Source organism: Ochotona curzoniae, unplaced genomic scaffold (assembly GCF_017591425.1).
Source record: "Ochotona curzoniae isolate NIBS_2020 unplaced genomic scaffold, NIBS_Ocur_1.0 scaffold_4701, whole genome shotgun sequence".
NCBI lineage: Eukaryota > Metazoa > Chordata > Mammalia > Lagomorpha > Ochotonidae > Ochotona > Ochotona curzoniae.
In genome coordinates, this window is record NW_024467122.1 from 65,351,886 (window position 1) to 65,373,592 (window position 21,707).

Consider the following 21,707-nt stretch of genomic DNA (forward strand, 5'->3'; position numbering starts at 1 on the left):
CTAGAAATGAGGCATTATATTTCTCAGCACCAAGCCTGATCCTGATCTGCTAGTTTAAGTCTGACCTCTGCTTGCTGAGGCTTGAGGATTGGACCCTCCTCTGGCTTTCCTCACTGGAAACAGTGGGGCAGACACAACCTGGGCTCCCAATTTTGCTTTAGCTGCATGTGCAAAGCATTAAACATTTGGTAGTTCATGGAAGAAAAGCTCTATAGCTGTTTGCACACACCAAGATGTCTTGCCCAGAGAAGGAACACTGCCACTTGCCCTATGGGTCAGGGTGCATTGCTCAGGCACAAAGGTAGCACATTCCAGGGCCCAGCACACTTGTACCTGGTGTTGACCATGGAATCAGAACCCTGTGCTGGAGGGCTGTACCCTATCTCTGTGCACGGTGCAAGTTGACTTAGAACCTCAAACATAAAGGTCCTCTGCCCAGAAGTTTTATTTAGGAAAGAAGTAGGGAAAGCCAGTGATCTGTTTATACTGAATCCACTCACACCACGGCCTCATGCTGACAGGTGTCATAGTAGGGCTGGGCTTATTATGCTCTTGGTTCCCAGGGAACATGATGTAACCAAAAGTGCATGACAAAACTCAGCATCTTCTGCATTAACTCAGCTCCTCTAGACAATGTTTCTTCTATTTTTTTTTCTTGCAACAGAAGATTTGTTTTCTTACTTGGTCATCCTTCAAAACATTTGCTAAGTGCTTATATGCCCGGTATCATGGGGTCAGCAACATAATGGACAAACATAATGACAATAAGACTAAAGAATAATTATTAATGAGGGTTTTGATGACCACTGAAAACACACGGACTCTTCACGTACCTCATGGAAGTTCCCTGTACTTTTCACTTAATTTGTTCCTAAGCATAGATACAATTCTTACCTTCTAAGAAGTCTGGAGACAGGTAAATCACCCAAGACCACACAATGCCAATTTGTGACCTTGACTGCTGGTTTGCTGAAGTTAGAGACCACCCTGATATCACCACACATCTGCATGGAACAAGTGGCTGACTGGACCTTGTAGAGTAAGCTCAGAATTCCTATAAACACCATCTGTTGTGTTCCATTAGACTGGTATCTGCATGGCCCCTGCTCTTTAGGATACAGGATGAAGGTTTCCTGTGAAGTTTTGAGACTGGTGGCCCTGCCTGGGTTCACTGACAGGCACTAGAAGTGGAGGATGAAAGAAGATCCCTTATAGCAATACTACGTCCATTGCTGCGTCACCAATGTTATGGAGGCTTTGCCTCTAGAAAGTGCTCTCACATTTTTGCTGCTTGCCTCATAAATCACATGTGTTTTAAATGGCAAATGGAGAACATGGATTTCTAGAATGGAGGAAGATGAACTACGAAGAGTTAGGCCCCTTTGTGGTAAGCAGGTTGGACGAGTGTGGATGGAGCTGGATTCGCAGAGGGTGGCTCCCCATAGGACGTGAGCTATGACTCCCTGAGGGAGTGCAGGTGGCAGGCAGCAGACAGCGGGAGGCCTGGGTAATAGCTGCCAAGGAACTGCCCCTGGGTGAACCAACACTCCTAGTTTGAATGCAGAGTTCTAGGGTGGTCTGTTGGAGTCTGGGAGGGCCGGCTCGTCACAGGGCAATACTAAGGTGATGCATCCCCAGGTGTCCTCTCAGTGACCTGTGCATCTGTCCCAGGGGGCTCTGGAGTAGGCCAGGTCAGGGCTGAGAGCTCAGCACGGCACCAGGGGAGGTGACTCTCACATGTTCCTAGGCAGGACAGGACCCTGGTCTGATGGGCTGTGACGCAAACTTCTCTACCCTTAAACAGGGAATCCCTGCATCCCAGATTTGTAGCCACAACACCGGAAGTCCTGGTGTGGCTCTCACCTGCAGTGCCTTGGCACTGGGACAAAGTTTGTTCAGCACCTGTAGCCTCAGAGTTGCCATGTGGAAAAAGATCAAGTGAGTAAGATGTGAGCTGAACTGCAGGGAAGTGCATGTCTGGCTGCTGCTGAGCAGGTGAATGAGTTGTGGGATCATGAGTGTGACTCCTGTCTGTCTCTCTCCCTGCACATCCCCAGGAGAGTGAGTTCAGATTCTGTTTTAGGATGAGGGAAAGATGTAGCAATGCTCTCTTAAAAGCTGACAAAGCTGACAAAGCTGACTTTCTGACGCTGGAATAACTGCCACCCAAGCCTGACCAGCTGCAGCCTAAGCCAAGGGTTTTTTCGAAAGCTGTTACCCCAAAACGGCAACACTGAGTTGGGTGTAGAGATAAGCATCTCTGCTCTGTCACCCACTCAGGCAGGGTGGGAACCATGCTGCCACCCTTCTTCCTCGACAACAATAGCTCACGGAAGCCAGAGACACTGAGGCACCGAAAGTAAAAACATTCAACACACTTACCAAGGGTTGAGTGGCTCTCTGTTCGCATTTTCCAGAAGAGAGCTGTGGCCAACAACTTTGGGCCGCTTCCTCTCTGTGCCACCGAAGCACAGATCCAGCTAGGGAGGGGACGTACAACATTTTAAGGTGCCCTCATCCAGCCCTCAGACCCAAGGGCTGAGTGATTCTGTGCCGCTACACAGCAAGAAAGAGGAAGCCAAACCACAACTGGATTGCTCTGTGGCAGCTGCCACCACCACCTCCATCCAAGCACGGGCCACCAGGCAGTGTCTGCTGCCCACGCCTGTCTCTCTGCCCCTCTTTCTTGCTTTCACCTGTCCTCCTGCTCTGTCCTTGTTGTCCTGGTTGTAGAGGAGGCGGCACCTGCCATTGCTTTCTAAGAGTAAGAGATAAACATGATGATGAGATCCAACTGTGACTCTGGATATAAGAAAAGAGGTGAAATGAGCAGGCCCCACTGTTCTGTCTAGGAGACTCTGACCCAGAAAGGGAGTGCATGAGAAATGGCAGGATAAGTGCAAAGTCACAAGTGAGTGATTAAGACTAACCACACCCATTGTCAGTCCATTTTCTGTCCTCGATCCCCATGCTCTATCATAGGTTTTGTTCTTACCTCTATGTCCTCATTTTTTTGGTCACCCCTGTTATAGCTCTCCCTAGGTATTAGTTGTAAAACCATCTCAAACACTTTCTGGAAAAAGCAGGAGACAAAACAATCCACATGCCAAGCCATGTTCTTGAGTTGAAAGACCTGGGCCAAGTGATCCAGGAGAGAGGACAGCACCGTCCTTCCTCCCCTTATTCTTTAGTTGGGGTCAATGCTATTCCTGATGCATCCTCCAACATCTTAACCCCCATCTGCTTGAGAGCTGAGCTACCACTGGGCAGTCCTTAGCCAGTTTTCTTTCTCAAGTTTAGGAATCTGTTCTTTTTTCCTATCAATTCCCTCCACGGCCTCCCTGGGCCCCAGGCTGTGGTGCTGGCACACTCACAAACCTTTTTAGCCGACATTCATTCTTTCTTGCAGTGCTCTCCAAACTGATGACAAGGGAAGACTTCCCCAAACACTCTTTTCTTTCATATCACTTCCTGCTGGAAAATCATCATTCTGATTGTTCATGAGCTTCAGGACAAAGTCCAAATCCCTTTCCCTGGCAGACAAGAGCTTCTACTGTCTGACCCTGGTGTACTTTTCTAGATACTAACAATCAGAGAAATGCTTGAAGGTGCTGTTTGTGGGACACTTGCTACCTACCAGGCACTTTATCTTAGCTGGTTCTCACATGAGTCCTAGAAAGTCCCATAACTTGCACTTTACAGAAGAGAAAATGAAGCCTGCAGAAATGAAGCAGCTACAAAAGATGACAGTGAGTCAGTGGTCAGGGCTAAGAATATGAACCCAGGTCTCATGATACCAAAACTCATGCTCTTGGACACTTCTTTAAGATGAACAGGTGTTGAGAGCCGTGTCCGTAGCATCACTACCCCTGTCCTCGGAGCAGTTCTTGGGCATTTCTCAATCACTCCTCCCAAACTCAATCTGGTACCTGAGAAACATTAATACTTATTAGTTGAAATTCTCAGCTTTCAAGTTTAAAAATAAAGTAGACAACCAGATTAGGAAGCTCCCAGGGGTTGTGGCTCCGAGGGCATTGGGAGGAGGCTCTTCAGTTGGCTGTGCGCAGTGGAGATGCCTCTCCGCTGCATCCTATAGCAGTCGCTTGCTCTGTCCACTCTCCTCTCCCTGCCACTGCATCCCTCACAAAGCTCTACAGGTGTGTTCTGCAACCATGCAAACCCATGGATGTCTTAGGCAGAAACATAGATTCTGTCTCCCTCCCTCTCCTACTATTATGCTGCAAAGAGAATCACCCTAAGAAAGACCACCTTGCTCCAGGGCAAAACAAAAAAAAAATTTAAAGTCCACCACCACTTCTTGCCCTCATTCCTCACTCATTCCCAGTTAAGGTGACGTACCTCCTGGTCAGTCTCTTGCACTCTGATTTTTAGAAGCTTAAAGAAGTAAGGCAGAATCAGAAGAAGCTTAAAAGCAATCAGGGAGAAATAATTGCACCGAGCTGCTCAGGATGAGCATGGAGAAGTCTGCTGTGGTAGGCAGGCCCACAGGACCCATGCCTTCCAGACATCCAGCTGTTCTTTTCCATCTGCAACGTGGCAGTGGCAGACACACAAACCAACTGCGTCTGTCCTACGTGTCATGGCTAAGCACACACATTCTTCTCAGGGGCCAGGTGACACATGAGAACATGTGGCTTTCTAGTTGCCAGCAGGAGTCCAAGTTCGCACCTGGACAAGGTTAGCTGGGGACTAAGAGAGTTCAGATGTAGGAACGGACTGGCAGACACAGCCCTGTCTGACCACAAAGGCTAAGTTCTTCATTTTGGCCTGAACTGTGAAGTTCAACTCTTGATTTTCTCAGAGTCCTGGGTGAATCTGTTGCCTTAAACCTTAAGATACATATCAAGTGCAAACTATATCAGGGTTATGCATACAGTCCTTTCCTGGCTGGGTCTAACCATGTTCCTACAACCTCACCCTGATATACCTGCATTGCTCAAGATGTACTACACAACCACATTCTCACATATGCCTGTGTGTTTTTAAATTTTTTTTCTGCTGGGAATATTTCCCCTCTGATAAACCTGTGTTTGACTATGATGATGAAGCTTAAATGACTGCTCATTTTGCACAACCTTCCCCAACTCTTCACTCTGAGTCCTGCCTCATCTGTCGTGCAGAGCACTTTGTTCCTAGAACTTCCTTGGACCTTTCTGAGTCCAATTCCAGTTAATTTGTCAACATATTTTCTCTTTAGAGTTACACTGAGACAGGTGCTTAGTCATACTCAACTTTGAACCCTGAGTTTGCAACTTAGTACCTGCTACATAGGAGGAATAAAGAATAACCACCTTGAACTAAACAAATGCATTTGCTGAGTAAGAACTTAGCTTCAAATTTCTGAGACAAAAAGCCAATGAAGGCTGTTTTTCCCCTAAAAGTGCGTCAAAGGCCCCCCAACCAGTTTCCATGATAGCAAATGTCATTTTACAAGCCGCTGCCAGAAGCCACCCTCTGCATAAGCCGAAGGCACACTTGTCACGTGTGCACATATACAAAAGCTGGAAGGAGTTAGTTGCTCTATGGCCAAGCACAAGCAAAAGAAGATAACATCACTATGCAGTGAGGAAGGAGAGCCACGTGATGATGTGGGTAACCCCAGGCATAAATGACACCCTCAGCAGGGCCCTGCTGAAATCTAACCACATTATCTTTTCATGAAACAGACATGAAAAAGGACGAATAAGACAATTACGGAGAGGATGGTTTAATGCCTCCTTACCTCGATGGTATCAAAGCTATTGGCTCCAGGGCTACATTGGGGGAGACAATTCTCTGAGATAAGGAGATGAGCAATCTGCTCAAGAGCATCTGCAGGAAACCAAGGCAACTGGACTACATACAAGGAAACGGTTTGTGGCCAGTGAGCCATCAACACAGTGTCCCAGTCTCCATCGTGCAAATGAAGGAAACCAAACTCACTCAGTCTTAAAGTGAAGTTGTGTGTGTATTTTGGTGTGTATCTTTACTAAACAGGCTAACGTGAAATTCACAGCTCCCCTACTTGTGACTGCCACTGGTAGAAAATGGAAAGGTTGAAAAGGTGAGACTCATTGGCATGCAGCAGCCTTGAAGTCTTTTTGCTGCAGCTCTGCCTGCTTTGCAAAGGCTTGTGGCCAGCACTGATGGATCAGTGTACCCCAGAAACACAGACTGGCTTTGAGAATCCTGGTGTTCAAATAGAGCCAGGTTCTGAACTCCCCGAGCCATAGACAAGGCAGTATTCCTTTCTGTTTAGACTTCATTTATATTTTATCTCTACGTAGTTCCCCCACCAGTCTCCACCTGTCTCATGGTCTCAGCAATCTCCTGAGGATTCTTCAAGGTTCTCAGAACTGTGCAGCACAACAGCTGGGATGGGCCTCCTGGGAGGCACTGAGCCCAGGCTTTCCAAAGACTGGCTATCGAATCTCAGCTTTGACATTAGTCAATGCTCTTTGACTCAGAGTAAGTCATTTCAGCTAAACCTCAGCTTGTTCCTCAGTAAATAGGGATTGAATATTGTTCATCTCCTACTGAAGGCTGCTGTAGAAATATTTGAATTTATTCACATTAAACACTCAGCATAATTAGGAAAGAGTTATACCTCACTACCACCAAGCATCACCTATATAAATCGCACTTTCTAAAACTGGATTCCAAGGTCCAAAGAGGTGAACTCACTTATCCTAAGGAATTGAGTTTTCAGTGTCCCTGATAGATGATAACTAAGCTGGAGTCATTTGCACTATTAAGTGGCCAAGGTACGGCCAGAATTTAGGTTATTCACTCGCAGGCCACAGTGTGACTTTAAGAATCACTTTGCTGCTACAGACTATTGTCTACCATTGCATAATTAATTTTTTTTTTCCAGCTGGGTCTTTAACTTCTGTAAAGTCAGGACCTTGTTCACTATTGTCTCCTCCTAGGCAAAGAGTGTACTCCACAGGTACTGGATCTGTATTTGTTCATGGGCTGTTTGCAAAGATTACTGCTCATTGTCAAAGCAACAGGTTGCAGTGTCATTGCTCTTTCTCCCCTGAACTATCATGTCCTTGCCATTCGAGCAAATGCATCAAGGAAGGATGCATGTCAATGTGTGATCACAGGGAAACCCCCTTCTGGATGGCAGATACAGAGTGTTCCACATCGCAGGAACACTAATTACAGCCACTGAAAATTTGATGCTGTAAAAGTCCTGAAGCACTCGTGGAAGGCACCTTTGGCCTGGCGCAGCCTCCTTTCAGTCGGTCCGCCAGTAGCCACAGCTTAGGTGTGGTGGTCGAGATGACACTCTGCTTGTTCCACCCCTGGAAGGAACCCTGTACCAGCCTCTCTGCTGAAAGCTGAAGATGCCGCATAGCTTGCTGATCCTGACAGGATACTCCCAATAAACACCGTCATTATTTTTTATTGTTTTGCACAGTATTGAATATGCTTCTCATAAGCCAGCCTTCATGGAAATCACTAGGACCTAAATGTTTAAGTAAGATCTTTGTGTTCTGCTGGATAAACTTTTAAAAATATCATTCTAAAAATCTAAGAGGATGCATGTGATACTCTTTTGGCACTAAGCTGTGTGGGCTAGATGTTTTTGTGGTTAATAGCAGAGTTACAGCAAGAATTCAATATATCAGGGGTAGAACTTGGAAGTATGTGGTACACAGCTTTTACCCTGGTGCCTGACACCACCTCATGACATCACTGAATTTTTCCTAGTTTCCTCAATTCCATTATTCCTTGTTTTCAGTAATAATGGAATTGAGGGTTAGAGAAATGGTCTTGTCTCATCTGTAAAGTAATTGGAAGATTCTGATTTTGGCTAAAATTTCCTCTGGGAATTAAAAGTTTGAGGAGTAAACACATGGATGAATGTAAAAGCCAATCCAGTGGTCAAACATATGGTATCGTTTCTTTGGGGTTCCAGCCAAGCAAAAGTCTAAGTTCTGTGAATGACACCATTTTTCTTCTGTGAGACGGTTCCTTCCAGAAACTGTTGATCCATTCTGCACTTCCTATGAGTCACTCAGTTTCTGAATTTGGGAATGACCAATGAAGCAACAGGTGGCCCATGTTTTCTGGAACACCCTGGACAATGGCAGGGTCATGCATCCAAAAATCAAGAGGCCGCAGAAGCTGGAAAACTCAAGAAATGGATTCTCCAGAGCCTGTGGAAGGAACACAGGTCTGCATGTCAATTTCAGTTTTCAAAAAAATATTTACTTATTTGCAAAAATACTTACTTATTTATTGCAGAGCAATATAGTTCAAAAGCAAGATTATCCATCCACTGTTTCATTCCTCCAGTGCCTGCCCCAGCCAGGAAAGTCAGAAGCCAAGAGCCCCATCCATACCTCCCATGCAGGTAGTAGCAACCCATGCACTAAGCCAGCACCTGCTGCCTCTTAAGATGTGCATGATCAGGAATCAGGATTAGAAGAGAAATAGCCAGGACTTGATTCCAGGCTCTCTGATAAGGAATGTAGGCACCTCAGGCATTTTGCTATACCACAATGCCTATGCTTGCCGGGAAATGGATTTTGGTGACTAAAAGCTCTCTGTTGCCTAAGCCAAAAAAAGTCATGGTGAAGTGTCCAAGCAGCACTGAGATTGTGTTACTCTCAGCCTCCAGCCCTTTCCTCCATTTGTCTTTCTATTCCTTTCTGAGGCATTTCTGCCACCAGATAGTATCTAATGCATTTGCTGGTATGTGTGCTTGTTTAGATCCTGTCTGTCCTGCCTAGAATGTGCACTCCCTGAGGGAAGAGACATCCTCTGTTTTTTTGCCTCTAGGATCTGTGCCTTTGAACAATGCCCAGCAGAGTATGAATGATCATTGATTGGAAGAAACGGTTGACTGATGGCTTGAGGGACAGATGGACAACTGGCTATTCAAAATATTAACTTTTGAAAAACTGGTATCATTTGAAGACAATGCAAGAAATGGTAGACATCACTTCAATAACACTGATTAGGAAGGTGGTCAGATTCAGAACATCTTCATTTACAAGCTCCATGATGAAGATACTGCACACACAGAGAAAACAGTGATTCTCCTACACTTTCCCAAGAGACACAAGCCGGACCACATGAACAAACAATGACCACAGTGTGGGATTGAATCTTGGGGTCAAATCGGTGATGGGGCATCAGGTATGACCAATGGTAAACATGCTCTCAAAAACAGCAACAAACAGCAAAGGGCAGACCCGGAATCGGTCCATTCCTGTGATGTTAATAACCCAACAGTGATTTATTTCCAGCTCCCAGTGTGATGTCTCTGAACACAGAAATGAGAAAAAGATATACTCAAGTAAGGTTTTGCTGAGAAAGATACCTACAAGAGTTGGTGGGATGTGGATAGTCTGAGGACTGTGGAGGAAGGATGGTGCACAAAAGGTAAGGATCTTTTGGGGCTGGTGACATGAGGTCTCAGTGGCCCAAATGACTTCTATGGGTTTTCTGTCACTGAGAACAACAGAAACCAGCAAGTGAACAGAAGCTAACCTAAAGGAAACTGCCTGCGGAGCTGCCAGAGCAGAAAATTTCATTGCTGGCAGCACTCTGACAGTTCTCTAGTCCAGCACTGATTTTATCTGCCTGCTTTCCAAGATTCATTTGTTTGAAAGACAGTGTCTTGGGCCAGAATTGTGGCATAGCAAGTAAAGTCACTGCCTGAGATGGCAGTGACATTCCAAAGGGGAATGAGTTGGAGTCCTACCTTCTCCATTTCTGACCCAGGTCCCTGCTAATGGCCTGGGAAAGCAGCAGAAGATGGTCCCGGTCCTTGAGCCTCTGCATCCATTTGGGAGACCCATGAAAATCTACTGGCTCCTGGCTTTAAGACCAGTTCCACTCTGGCCATTGCAGCTATTTGAGGAGTAAATCATTGGCTGAAAGATCTCACTCTCTCCCTGTACACTCTGCCTTTCAAATAATAAATAAGTCTTAAACAAAAAAAACAGCCAGAAGCAGAGAGAGGGGGTAGGAGAGAGGAGGGGAAGGGAGAGAAGTGAGAAGTGGGGGAGAGAAGTGAGAAGTGGGGGAGAGAAGTGAGGAGAATCAGAAAGGGAGGGAAGGAGGAAGAGAGGGAGAGAGAGACACAAGACTCCATCAATTGGCTCACTCCCCAAATGGCCACAATGACCAGGGCTGAGCCAGACTGAAGCCAGGAGCCAGAAACTCCACCCATGTTTCCCATGTGGGTGGCAGGAGCCCAAGTAGCTGGAACATCATCTGCTACCTTCCCAGCTGCATTTAGTAGGAAGCTTAAAACGAAGTGGCATAGCCAGGACTCAAGTTGGCTCTTCATTAAGAAATTCCAGCATTATTAGCAGAGGCTTAACCCACTGCACCACAATGCCAGTCCCTAGCACAATTTTAATGAACCTGAGTGCTAGTTGGGAGCTGTGGTCACCCAAGACCAGGAGGAGCCGTGAACAGTGTGTTCATTGGCTGAGCCCAGGTCCCTGTCCTAACATTCAGGAATCACACAGCACGCAGTTTCCCTGTGAATGCATCACAAGCCAAGCCATCAAGTGAACAGTCCTTTAAGTATTACTCCTTGAAATTTCCATCCTCATCCAGGAACCAACCCTTCTCACTTGTCAGTCCAGAGGGTTTCATTCAGGGTCGTGGGTGATGTTGAAAGAGGAGGAGTTAGATGGCTTAGAATCCTGGCTGCACCACTTTCCAAGCAGATGACCCTGGGGTGAGAGGTTTGACCTCTCCCTTCATTGGGTTCTGCTAAAATGAGGACAATGATGACAGCTACCTCGGAAGCCTTGGGGAGGAGAACTGAATGCAGAAAAGACCAGCAGTGCTACGTCCACTGCACCACAAGAGCCTGAATCAGGTGCACTATGATGGGGGTGATGGTGATCAGCCTGACTTTATTCTCCTGAAGCTCTTGCCAAACAGAAGCAAGACCAACTACAAAAGCAAGCCTCTTCTGTCTTTCTTTGTCTTGTTCTAGCAGGGAGCTTCCTAGACTCCTCGTTCAGCAGCCCACGCCTCACGTGTTGATCTCTTTCAATGGTTTGCGTCCAGGGTGAGATGTTTTCCTTGCTTTGGGCATGTCTGAATGAAGAACAAGGCTCTGGCCATTATGTGAACACCAGGACCATGATGAAGACAATGCTGGATTTCTGAAAAGCACCAAATAAACCTTTATTCTGTCTGAATGGCCATTATTTTTTCTTCTTTCTCCCCGACACAAAGCACCGAAGCACATTTCATTCAGCATGCTGCTGAGTGAGTGGGACTGAAGACGGCGGACACACACAAGAGGGAAGCGAGTGCTGCCGTCAGGCCATTCTATTAGCACCTCGCCAGGTGGGCCAAGCCATTCCACAAGCCCCCGCCTCCCCACCCCAGGAATCACCAGGAGCACCAACATCAACACCCAGAGTCATCCTGGAGGCAGGCACAGGGTGGCTGACGAGCAAAGGTGGATTTCCAAAGTGGGCAGGTCAGGAAAAAACAAGGTCCTTTTTAGAAGGTGGCACATTCTTGTCCCTATCCACAACTTTGGTTACTGGTCCTGTTGCTTTGGAAAGGCTGTTCCTCTCCCAGGCCTGGGGAGGAAGGCATGATGACTGTATTCCTCTGACACTCCAGGGTCCCTGGGTGTGAGTGTGGAAAGCCAGGGGTGGGCTGGGAATGTAGGGGACCAAGAAGCTGGAGAGCTATGGAGATTTAAGGTGCAAAAAAAAAAAAAAACCCAAAAACAAAAACTAGTAACTGTGTCTGAGGAAACATGATAAACATCCAAAAAGTAATTTGGGGCTATTATTGAATTAGCCAATAATGAAGAACTGAATAGAACAGCAAGGTCTTTAGAATAGGCTGGAGCTGCCGGGGTGCAGCAGTGAGGTGAATGCAGGATGATGAGACAACCCTGCTACAAATGGCACCACAGAAGACACAAGCTGAGATGGACGGAGAAGAAATGTCTTATGTGGCTAAGGTTCCCCTCGGATATGGAGAGTTCAGGGGCAGTAAAGCAGCTGTCTGGAAGACACACACGCAAGTGCCGGATCCATCCTTGGGCATGGTGGGACAACATCTTGCTTCTATGAACAGTGTCTTCCCTGAAAGGTTGCCAGGAATATCCTCTGGCTCTGTGACCACAGCAATTAGAAACAACCCCCCACCCCATTTAGCAATGAGAGCACTTCTCAGTGACATGAGCTAGCCAGACATAATATTCAGGGTGGGAATTGAGGGGTCGGGGGAGAATCAGGCACATTCATGCTATATACACTTCCAATTAAAAATAGAGGCAAAGCAAAATGAATGTCACAGAAAAGAAAGTGCTGCCACCCACTCTTGGCCTAAAGGTCACCGTGCCACAGCCTTGGCCATTATCTCCAGCTGCAAAGGTCAGGGGTGCTGTCTGCCTAGCTGGGGAGTATGTAGGTTTTCATAAGCCCTCAAAATGACTGTTGCTTTGACACTAAAATTAGTGATCAGCTCTCAGCAGAAGATGATAATAGAGAAATAGAGTGACTGTAACCTTTTCCGCCATCTCTCTTGTCGGCTCCGTAAAGCAGAATCACAAGGCATAAAACGAGAAGTTTCCACATTCTACAAAAGACTACAAGACTGCTGACTTAATTGGGCACATAACAAATGGCTATAACCATTGCCAACAAGAAGACATCAAAGAAGGAGAAAGCAGCGATTAAAACATCTCATAATGTCATCTTGAATTTGGAAACTGGCTCACAACACATCTGGACTGGCCTCGATACTGAAGTGCAGGGAGTTAGCCATGTGGTGCCACAAGTATTCTGAAAACTGCAGCTGAGCCTCAGCAACCACCCTAGCATCCAACAGATGGAATTTCAGAACAAGTGAAACATCCAAAGAACTGGAAGATACTGGACTTGGAGTCAGATATGCTTGCATTCAAGTCTCAGTTGCCCTTATTTGATGGGCATGATGGTATATTATGGTATAATAATGGTATATTATATATGGTATAAATGGTATATTTCCATTTTCACACTATGAGTCTACAATTTTCTCATCTGGAAATGCAATGTTTTTAAAACCTACTATACTAGGTCCCAGTGAAGCTAAAATAGGAAAAAAGGTGGAAACATCCTTTATAAATGATCAGGCACAATATAAATACAAGCTCCAATAGCTATTATTATTAGGTAGCGATAGTACCTACTCCGAGAGTGCAATTTCTATCTGCTGGTGGGGCGATGCTACTTTTCTGCATGAGACCTTCAGAGGAGGAAGAGTTTGTGTTGAGGATAAACAGAATCTTCAAAATGCCACACATACAACTATTTAGGTGGGGTGAGACACAAAACACTGGAAGGAAATAAACCAATGCACACAACACATGCACTAGCATATGGCTGAAAATGGCCTTTGGTGGGTAGCAAACTTAGCAACTGGTAACACTCAGTTAGGCTTCTTAGCAACAGAAACACATACATAAGGAATACATGTGACAGCTCCTGCTAAAAGCACCCGCATCATTAGGATGAGGTACTGGCATCTCCAAGTGTATCCTAGCTACTGGCATTTTTCAATTATTTGGGTAATGGGAAATCTGATGTTTCAATCTGCTGAATGCAGAAAAGGAGCCTGGAATGGTACGTTGGGAATTCAAAATATTTGCCTCCTTCCTTTCCAGAAGGAAAGCAAACGAAGCATCAGAAATAGTCCAAAGCTGAGACCTACCCAGCAGTGAGGAAGGGTTTTCCTTTTTTTCCCTGGGTTCTCCTGGGAAAAAGTTCCAGAGGATACTGGTAATAGTTTAGAGCACCATGGTCCCTACACGACGTGGCTGGGGCGGAGCTAAGGTCATATCTGCGTGTGGGGTTGACCCCACGGATGATGCTCTGGGCATTGGCTGTTTTATTAGTGTGCAAAGAATGCATGGATAGACATAGCTAATTGGTATGATGTGGGAGAACTCTGCATTTTAAAGTTTCCTGGAGCACTGAGTGTCAAAGGAACGGGCTGTTTCGTGGCCTTTCATGCTGCAAACTAGAGAGAGAGACACATAGTTTATCAGAGCCATGAATGCTGGGGATGGAGGCTACAGTAATATGGAAACCACAAGACAGCTTACATAGGTACCTGCGTAAGGTCTGACTCATTCCCCAGGTCTTTGTCTTCCTGCAGCCACAGGAGCCAGGGTGTGGAGATAAGCAGTCTTCACCATGTGCCAGGCTTGTCGTTGCCACCAATGAGCCCATCTCCATTCCCAGTAGAATCTGTGTAATGGCTTAAGGCCTTTGTGCTCTCACTAGATTTTCAAAAGAGGTCTTGGCCACTCTCTCCCTCTTTCCTTCCACAACCCAATCCATAAATTTAAGAACTGAATCTAGTGGAATGGGTCAGGTTTTTATTTCTTTATTGAGAGTGGTGGACACTAATCAGTGTCTTTTTAAAAATCATTTTTCATGATACAGTTATCCACATAACCACAGTAACAGTGGTAAACATCGAAGCTATGGTGTTTAAATTTACCTTGCCATGAGTCTTCCACACTTCAGGTACAATTTGACTTTCCTGGGGCAGATGTGTGATGCCTTCAACTTTATTGTTTCATCTTCTGCAATATTTTCTTGCTTAAAGACTTATAAAAGGACCAAAATTAAATTAATTACATGCAGATTTGTGGGCTAACTCTGAATCAGGGATGAGCACAAAGGATCTGGAAATCTCAGCTTCTAACAGGGCCATAGGGTCCTTCAACCCAGCCATGTGAAATGTGGCCAGCCTGATCCCTCCTTACCAGCCACAGTGCGGATCAGGCTCAGGGGTGATCACCACTTACTGGGTAAAAAGATCAACTGGAGAAGACCTTGGGAGACAATGAGGAAAGCTCAGGGAAGGGGACCTTCTGGGCCTGCTTGAAGCTACTATCAAGTGCCTTGTCTAGTAGAGGCTGTTGCTTGAGAAGGAAGCCATCCTGATGCTTCCCACTTCTCAGTAGATTACATCCCCCAGTCCTCTGCCCAATAATGTCATTCAATGTATGCAACAATCAGAGGTTTGATAGCATATTTCCTAAACAGTGTCTCTTGAAGGTGAGATCTCCATTAACGATGGATAGGCCTACAGATGTTTTAAGAATCAGAATGATTCTTAAATCAATTACCAAAACCAAAATATTAGCAAGCCATACTTTAGAAAATGCATTTGATACAAATGAACTAGTATTTTCACAACCTGAAGAATATAAAGTATTACCCTATGTACAGATTGACAGGTAACACACATATCTTGTAAGATATAAAGACAGATGAGCCCTGGAAACTGCACGTTTACCTCAACTAGAACCAGGGAGATAGAGGAGAACGTAGTGCCTCTTTCCTGATTAGGGAACACTTCCTGAATGAGTAATATTTTAGAGATCATTTCTGAGCTAGAACCTGGTCCATCTTAGGAGAATTAGGAAAGAAGAGCAGGGAAGGAAAAAGGGTACTTCTTTGGATATATATTAGCTTGGAAGAAAGCTCAGATGACACATTGGTGATTAGACAAACTCTTAGCAAGTCTGTCCAAAATCTTATTCCTTATTTGTACACAGACAATGAAAGAATATGAATGATGCTATTCTTTCTTTCTTTATTCAGTTATACACCATTTGCTCCCATGGGGTACTGATGAATTTCTGGACCAGCCAGAGAAATAATGAGACGTTGCCATAATGCTGGAACAAAAGTTATGAGGGAGCGATATTCAGAGGGCCATGGGTGTAGATTCATGGGGGGAGACACAGTGTGCTCTGGAAAGCCTTCTAGATAACAAGGTGCCTTCCTGGAAGGGAAGCAGTGAGCAGAGAAAAGAACCTGAGGCATAGCCATTCAGGAGCCGAAGCTCCCATGGAGAAAGGCTGAGACCGAAATCACCTTTGCTCATGCACCCAACATGGATGCCACGTTGGCCTTCTCCATCACTGGGTTCTGCATCCTAGGATTCAAACAGCCATGGACAGAAAAAAAATTTAAAGGATGTATACTGACCATGGATGAGTTTTCTTTTCCTGTCATCATTCCTTACATATAATAATTATTTACATAGCATTTATACTGCATTAGGCATCTAAAAGAGAGGAAACACAGGAGGATTACATGAAGATACCATGTTCCATTTCCTACAAGGAGCTTGAGAATACATAGATTTTGGGTCCTGGAACAAACTGCCCTGCAGATACTGAGTAACAGTTGCAAACTGATTGTTTGTGGGTCTCTGTACCATTCCATTTGAATGCTCATTGGCACACACCTGAAGGTACCAGGTTGGAACACAATCAGCAGTTTCCATTCAGCCAAAGCTAACCATTGTTGCTTTCCTGGCATTTACAGTGCAAGGTATGTCTTTTCCTTTCCAGTACAAACAGTGGAACTAAGCTGGCATCAGGACACAACATTGTAGCATGTGGCCAAGTACAAAGTCTGCTCAGCTGCTGCACACAGCCTGCAAAACAGTACACAGGTGCTATCATCCAGCTATCAACAAACTGAAGTGTGTTGACAAGTGCTGTAAAATACACTTGGAGTTCAACATAATTAACCAAAATGACTGGTACTGAATAGGAGCTGTTGATGAAGAACTTTGGTTTCTGAGACAAAATCATAGGATCCCAGGATATCAGAGCTGGGAGGGGCTCTTACAGATCACAGGTGCTTCCATTTCACACGGAGAAAAAAAGGGCCAGGAGAGCTGACGCAAAGACAGTATGGTGTAACAAGCTGTATGGCCATCAGGGTAAGAGTGAGGATTCTGTCATCAGGTAAACAGGATTTTTCACCCAAAGTTTGGATCTCACTGGCCTCTCTGAGTCTCAGCGTCCTCTGTGAGGGCTGGATTGTTGTTGAGAACTACTTGAAGATCACAGCAGGGCCACTGATGGCCAGTGCGGAATGCTCCTATGGAAGGTTGGAACATTGGCTTCCTGTTACCACCTCATTGTGAAGGAACCCTGAACCTCAGTTTTTCCACTGGTAAACTGGGGACAAAACCATTAGAACTTGTCCTACCTCCTTGTCAGGACAGATGGAAAGCTTGAGGGCAAGCACTATGCTAGATATCTAAAGAATTTGATGTTTTTACTCATGTACTGTTGGTTAGTTCAGGGCTCAGAGAAGGCATAGGCAAAAAGAAAGATCAGTGAAGCAGTCTCCTGGGTAGCAGGTGCGCTGCAATGTTTGGATTCTCTTGGTCTGGACTGCCAAGTAGGATGGGTCAGTGAGCAGCTCTGGCACGGGAAGTGTGGTACCCTGAAGATCAAAAGGTCTTACTCAGAACAGAAGGGATGGTGAAAGTGAAATGAAACAAGAGTGGGGCACAGGGAAGGAGAGGCAACACCTGAGGTAACAGAAACATCTGTTGGGATTTCACTCTAAATTTTCAGAAATGTGAAAAGGAGAGAATGAGAGAAGACACACAGAAGAAGAATAAAAAGTCTAACCCCCATTTCAGTCCATCCATAAGAAATGCAAGACAAGGCTTGGCCAGAAATGCCGAGTATGGGAAGGGTAGACCCCATGGCTTCAGTGGGCTCATGAGATTCTCACCTCGGAGCTTCTCCCAAATGCACTAATTATATTAGAGCTCTAATTATATTGTGGCATGAAAGGATGGCCTGGGCCCTGTCACTGTGGTACAGTGGGTTGAGCTACCACTTGGGATGCTAGCATTTCATATGAGTGTTAGCTCGAGTCTCAGTTGCTCTGCTTGCATCTAGCTCCCTGTTAATGTATCTAGGAAAGCAGCAGAAGATGGCTCGAGGACTTGGATGGCATTCCAGGCTCCTAGCCTTTGGCCTAGCCTTTATCGCTATTTGGGGAGTGAAACAGTAGACAAAAATGTCCCTCTCTCTGAGACTCTGCCTTTAAATAAATAAATAATCTTTAAAGACAAAGAGGAGGAAAGGCTTGATGCCCTTGGAGTTAAGAGATGCTTTACCTCTCCTATACTTTCTGAAGCTTCATTTTGCTTCTTTGTGGTTTGGAATTGAACCGGACATCTTACATGGAAAGATGAGGTATGTTTGTTTTTATCTGGGTTGTTGCCTCTGCCTGAAATACTGTTTCCTGACTTACTAGCTTGTCTCCTCCTTACCTCTAAGAACTCCCGTGCTAGGAACACCTCAGTCCTTGCATTGGGCACCTGTGGAAAGGATGCTAATTACCTATCTCCTCATGGAAGAGAAGATTCCTGAAATGTAGTGGCTTCTGTTTTCACCTGATCAACTCCATGTTCCTTGCACTTGGCATGATGCTTTGTATCTGGGTCTCACTACTCAAATTAGGGTTGCTGGCATGGCAGGAGCACCTGAGAGCCTGAGAAAAGTCTGCACACTCAGGCTCAACCCCATGTTGGCTGGGTCTGATTGATTGGTTTAACAGGACTTGCAGGAGGTTCATGGTCACATAGCTCACTGGCACAGGGTAAAGTAGGAACAACTAATCAATGCTGTTGGCACTCATCTCATGAGGAGTCCAGATCTTCCAGCCAGACTTACCTCTCCTCCAGGAGGACCAAGAAAAAGGGCTGAGAAAATGCAAACACTGCAACCCTCCTTGCTTGCTGTGCATGACATGTCCTCCTCAGAGTTCAGTGGCCTATACTCATTCACCCACCACCTATACCTTCTACTTTAAAAGAAACCACAACCCAGACCTGGAAGAGAACTGGACTTGCCAAGGTGCCTGAGGACATTTCATTGAAATGTGGCTGGTCTGATGGGAAGTTGGCAGTACCAGAAATGTCATGTGTATTCCCTTTTGAGGTTTCCAACTTTGTGTTACAGATTCAATGGTCCAGAATGAGATCAGATGAGTCAAGTTCAGATAACTATCCAAACCTTTAGATGAGAACTGAAACCAAATCTCTGTTCTCAAACCATTCTAAACATGTTGATCACTGGTTCAGTTTGCAATAGAACCCAATTCAAGAGAGAATAGTCATTTCTCTAATAGCAGATGAATAATTTGCTCACCAGTGGAAAACCTAAATGTGCATGCTAAGGTCAAAAGTTGCAAGAAACTTAACACCCTTGAGACTGTGCCAAACCTTAGGCTTCCAATCAGAGACTCTCAGTTAAACCTTCTTAGGGAAACAAAGGGTATTTGACCCAACGTCCAGCATCAACAGGCAAGTACAATGATGACTTACAGAAAATGTTTTGCTTGATTACTAAGGCAAACAACAGCCTAAGCAAAGCTTTCTGTCCCAGAGACTCAACTATGAGTGCATGAAATAACAAATCCATAGCCAGGACTTAGCAAAAGTGTGGATAGGTTTCGGAGATTAAAGAAATGAAGAGCAAGTCTTCCGCCTGACCCATTGAATGCCCTCAACTGTGACAGGGTAAACACAGATCAGTGGTGAGTGGTATGACCTATGTATTAAATTCTATAAAAATCGGTTACAGATATAAAAGATCATGAACTCAACCTACATCTCCTGGTCTCTCACCATATGCTAGGGAATGTTTTAGATATTAATGATTCCACATGAAAGTCACTTTCATTTTGTTCCACTATCTACCTCCGTTCAAACAACCCATAAGTATCTATTGAGTTCCAGAAACCATGCGAAACTTCTGCCCTGTGTCTCCCCACCAGGAGTGACGGATAAATTAGCCAACAGCATGATGAGGAAAATGATTTGGTAATTATATGCGTACAGTGTTAGGCATACCTTTAAAATCATGCTTCAATCTGAAAAAGACATTTTGGTTGCTACAAAACATGTCAACAATAAAACTATCCTAAAGAAACCTTTCACAAAGCTACATACTTACTGGAACTAAAAAATGCACAAGGAAATCATATATAGATCACGGTTGATAAAGTATATCCATCAGACTAAATGCCATAGTAGAGGTGATTAACTGCTGATCACCTATCTCAGAAAAAAAGTAGCATACCTCGTCATTGATGTAAATAAGATCATTAGAGAAGCTGGTTGTGTTTGGACACTCAACTACTTAGCACTGGAAGGCCCCTCTCAGTCCCCAAAGCTTCTTCATAAATGTCAGCTCAGCATAACCCTGGGACCCCTAGAGGCTCAGCAGCATGTGACATGAGTAGGATGTGAGAACTCTCTATCATGCTCTCAGCCCAACAGAGGGAAACTATTCTTTACTTCCAAAGTGTTAGATTTTTCTGAAATCCGCAGAGATGAGCCAGCCCTCTCAACTGCCTTCTTTATGCAATAGGACACTTTCCCAGCCTCACTCACCCAGGAGACTAAAATTACCCTCCATGACGTGGCCCTCCAGAAGACCACTGCCTCAGATGGAAGGGAGGCAGAAGAATCTAACAGAATCCCAGGTCACTGGGACACCCTTAGCTGGTATAGTTATGCTCACAACAGGTTGAAAGGACCATGATCATGAAGGTGGTCAACTTCCAATCCAAAAATGTCAACACGCTAGGATTTGCCTGGGCTTTTGGTGATGAACATCTAAACTTACATCAGTATCTATGGCAAGTCTCTCAGAGCGATAGGAAATGGGTAATATGAATATCAATGATGCACAAACCACCTATTTCCACCTTAAATTTGTTTGAAGGCAACTCTAGATTGATTTGTAGCCTTCCTTCCAAGGCCATTTCTCATGGGTGGAGACAACTCTTTTCTCTCCGAACGTCAGGGCAGGGGGAAAGAGGAAAAGTCTCAGAGACATGAAGATCTACTTACTGGTTAAAATGACTAACACAGATGTATATATGCCGGGGCAAGCAAAGGTGAACAAGAGGAAGAGAATGATGACTTAGCAAGGCTTAAAAATAGGAAAGGAGATCTTAGAGCTACAACATTGTAGATTGAGGTTCTGATGGAGCGCAGTGTCGAGAACAGGGCAGCAGATGCCACTACCCTCTCCAAGGACCATGTTTCCAGAAGTTAATGGAAAGAAGTGGAGAATGGGAGGGTATTAAGGAAAGAAAAAGAAGCTCTTGGACAAATTTTCATGTTATTACAGTGAAGTCATAGAGGACAGTTTGCTCAGAAGAGCTACTGAGAGGAGGCTTGAGAACTGTACAAGCTTTTGCTAGATTCTGAGGTCGGAGCCTTAATTAGAGTCACGATTGTATTGTGTGTCTATTTGTGTAACTGTTCAATTAGGAGTATAAGAGCTGGGACCAAAGATCTTAATGAGCTTTTAGTGTCATCATGTTTCAAGACAGCCTTTTTTGGTTATTGTTATTATTAAGCTTTCATCCAAGTTCTTTCTTCTTTGCTCTCCAGTTACATGGCTCTCCCTCTGGACAGCCTGAAATGTAAGACTGAGTTTCCACATGTCAAACACTGAGCATTCCAGAGAAGCTGTTTCTCCCTATCTTAAAGATTTGTATGTGAATGGTTCCATGCATCTGCCTAGTGGCCAACACACCCTGTTATAAAGTTGGAATCCTAGGGTCAGTCTTTAGCAACTTAGAACACTAAGATTCAGAAAGACAAAGTGACCTACTCAACATGGCCCTGATGGGTGACAGAATTGGAGCTATCAGCCAGCGCATGTCATAGTAAGTATATCCCAACATGGAATGTATATCAGTAGTGAAACTGGAGGGAAGAAAAAAGGGAGCGTAGGGTAAGCAAGAAAGAAGGAAGTGAGGGAAGGAAGGAAAGAATGTAGGATAGAAGGAGAAAGCAGAGAGGGAAAGAATCAGAAGAGAAGGAGGGAAGGAAGAGGGGAGGGAGAATTCTTTCAT

The 21,707-nt window shown here is 45.0% G+C and overlaps 1 protein-coding gene across 2 annotated transcripts in view; it reads right to left on the reverse strand.

The window, feature by feature from the left end:
* The window catches only part of RORA (RAR related orphan receptor A), a 710,565-nt gene that overhangs the window by 335,196 nt on the left and 353,662 nt on the right, over positions 1-21,707 (reverse strand). The window contains exon 1 of one of the 2 annotated variants that reach the window (XM_040968722.1): positions 2,383-2,501. The exons of the other annotated variant lie outside the window; for it this stretch is intronic. Coding sequence (XP_040824656.1) covers positions 2,383-2,410 — 28 coding nt within the window. The 5' untranslated portion in view covers positions 2,411-2,501. Of the gene's footprint in view, positions 1-2,382; positions 2,502-21,707 lie in introns of those variants that run through there. 2 annotated transcript variants of the gene reach the window in all.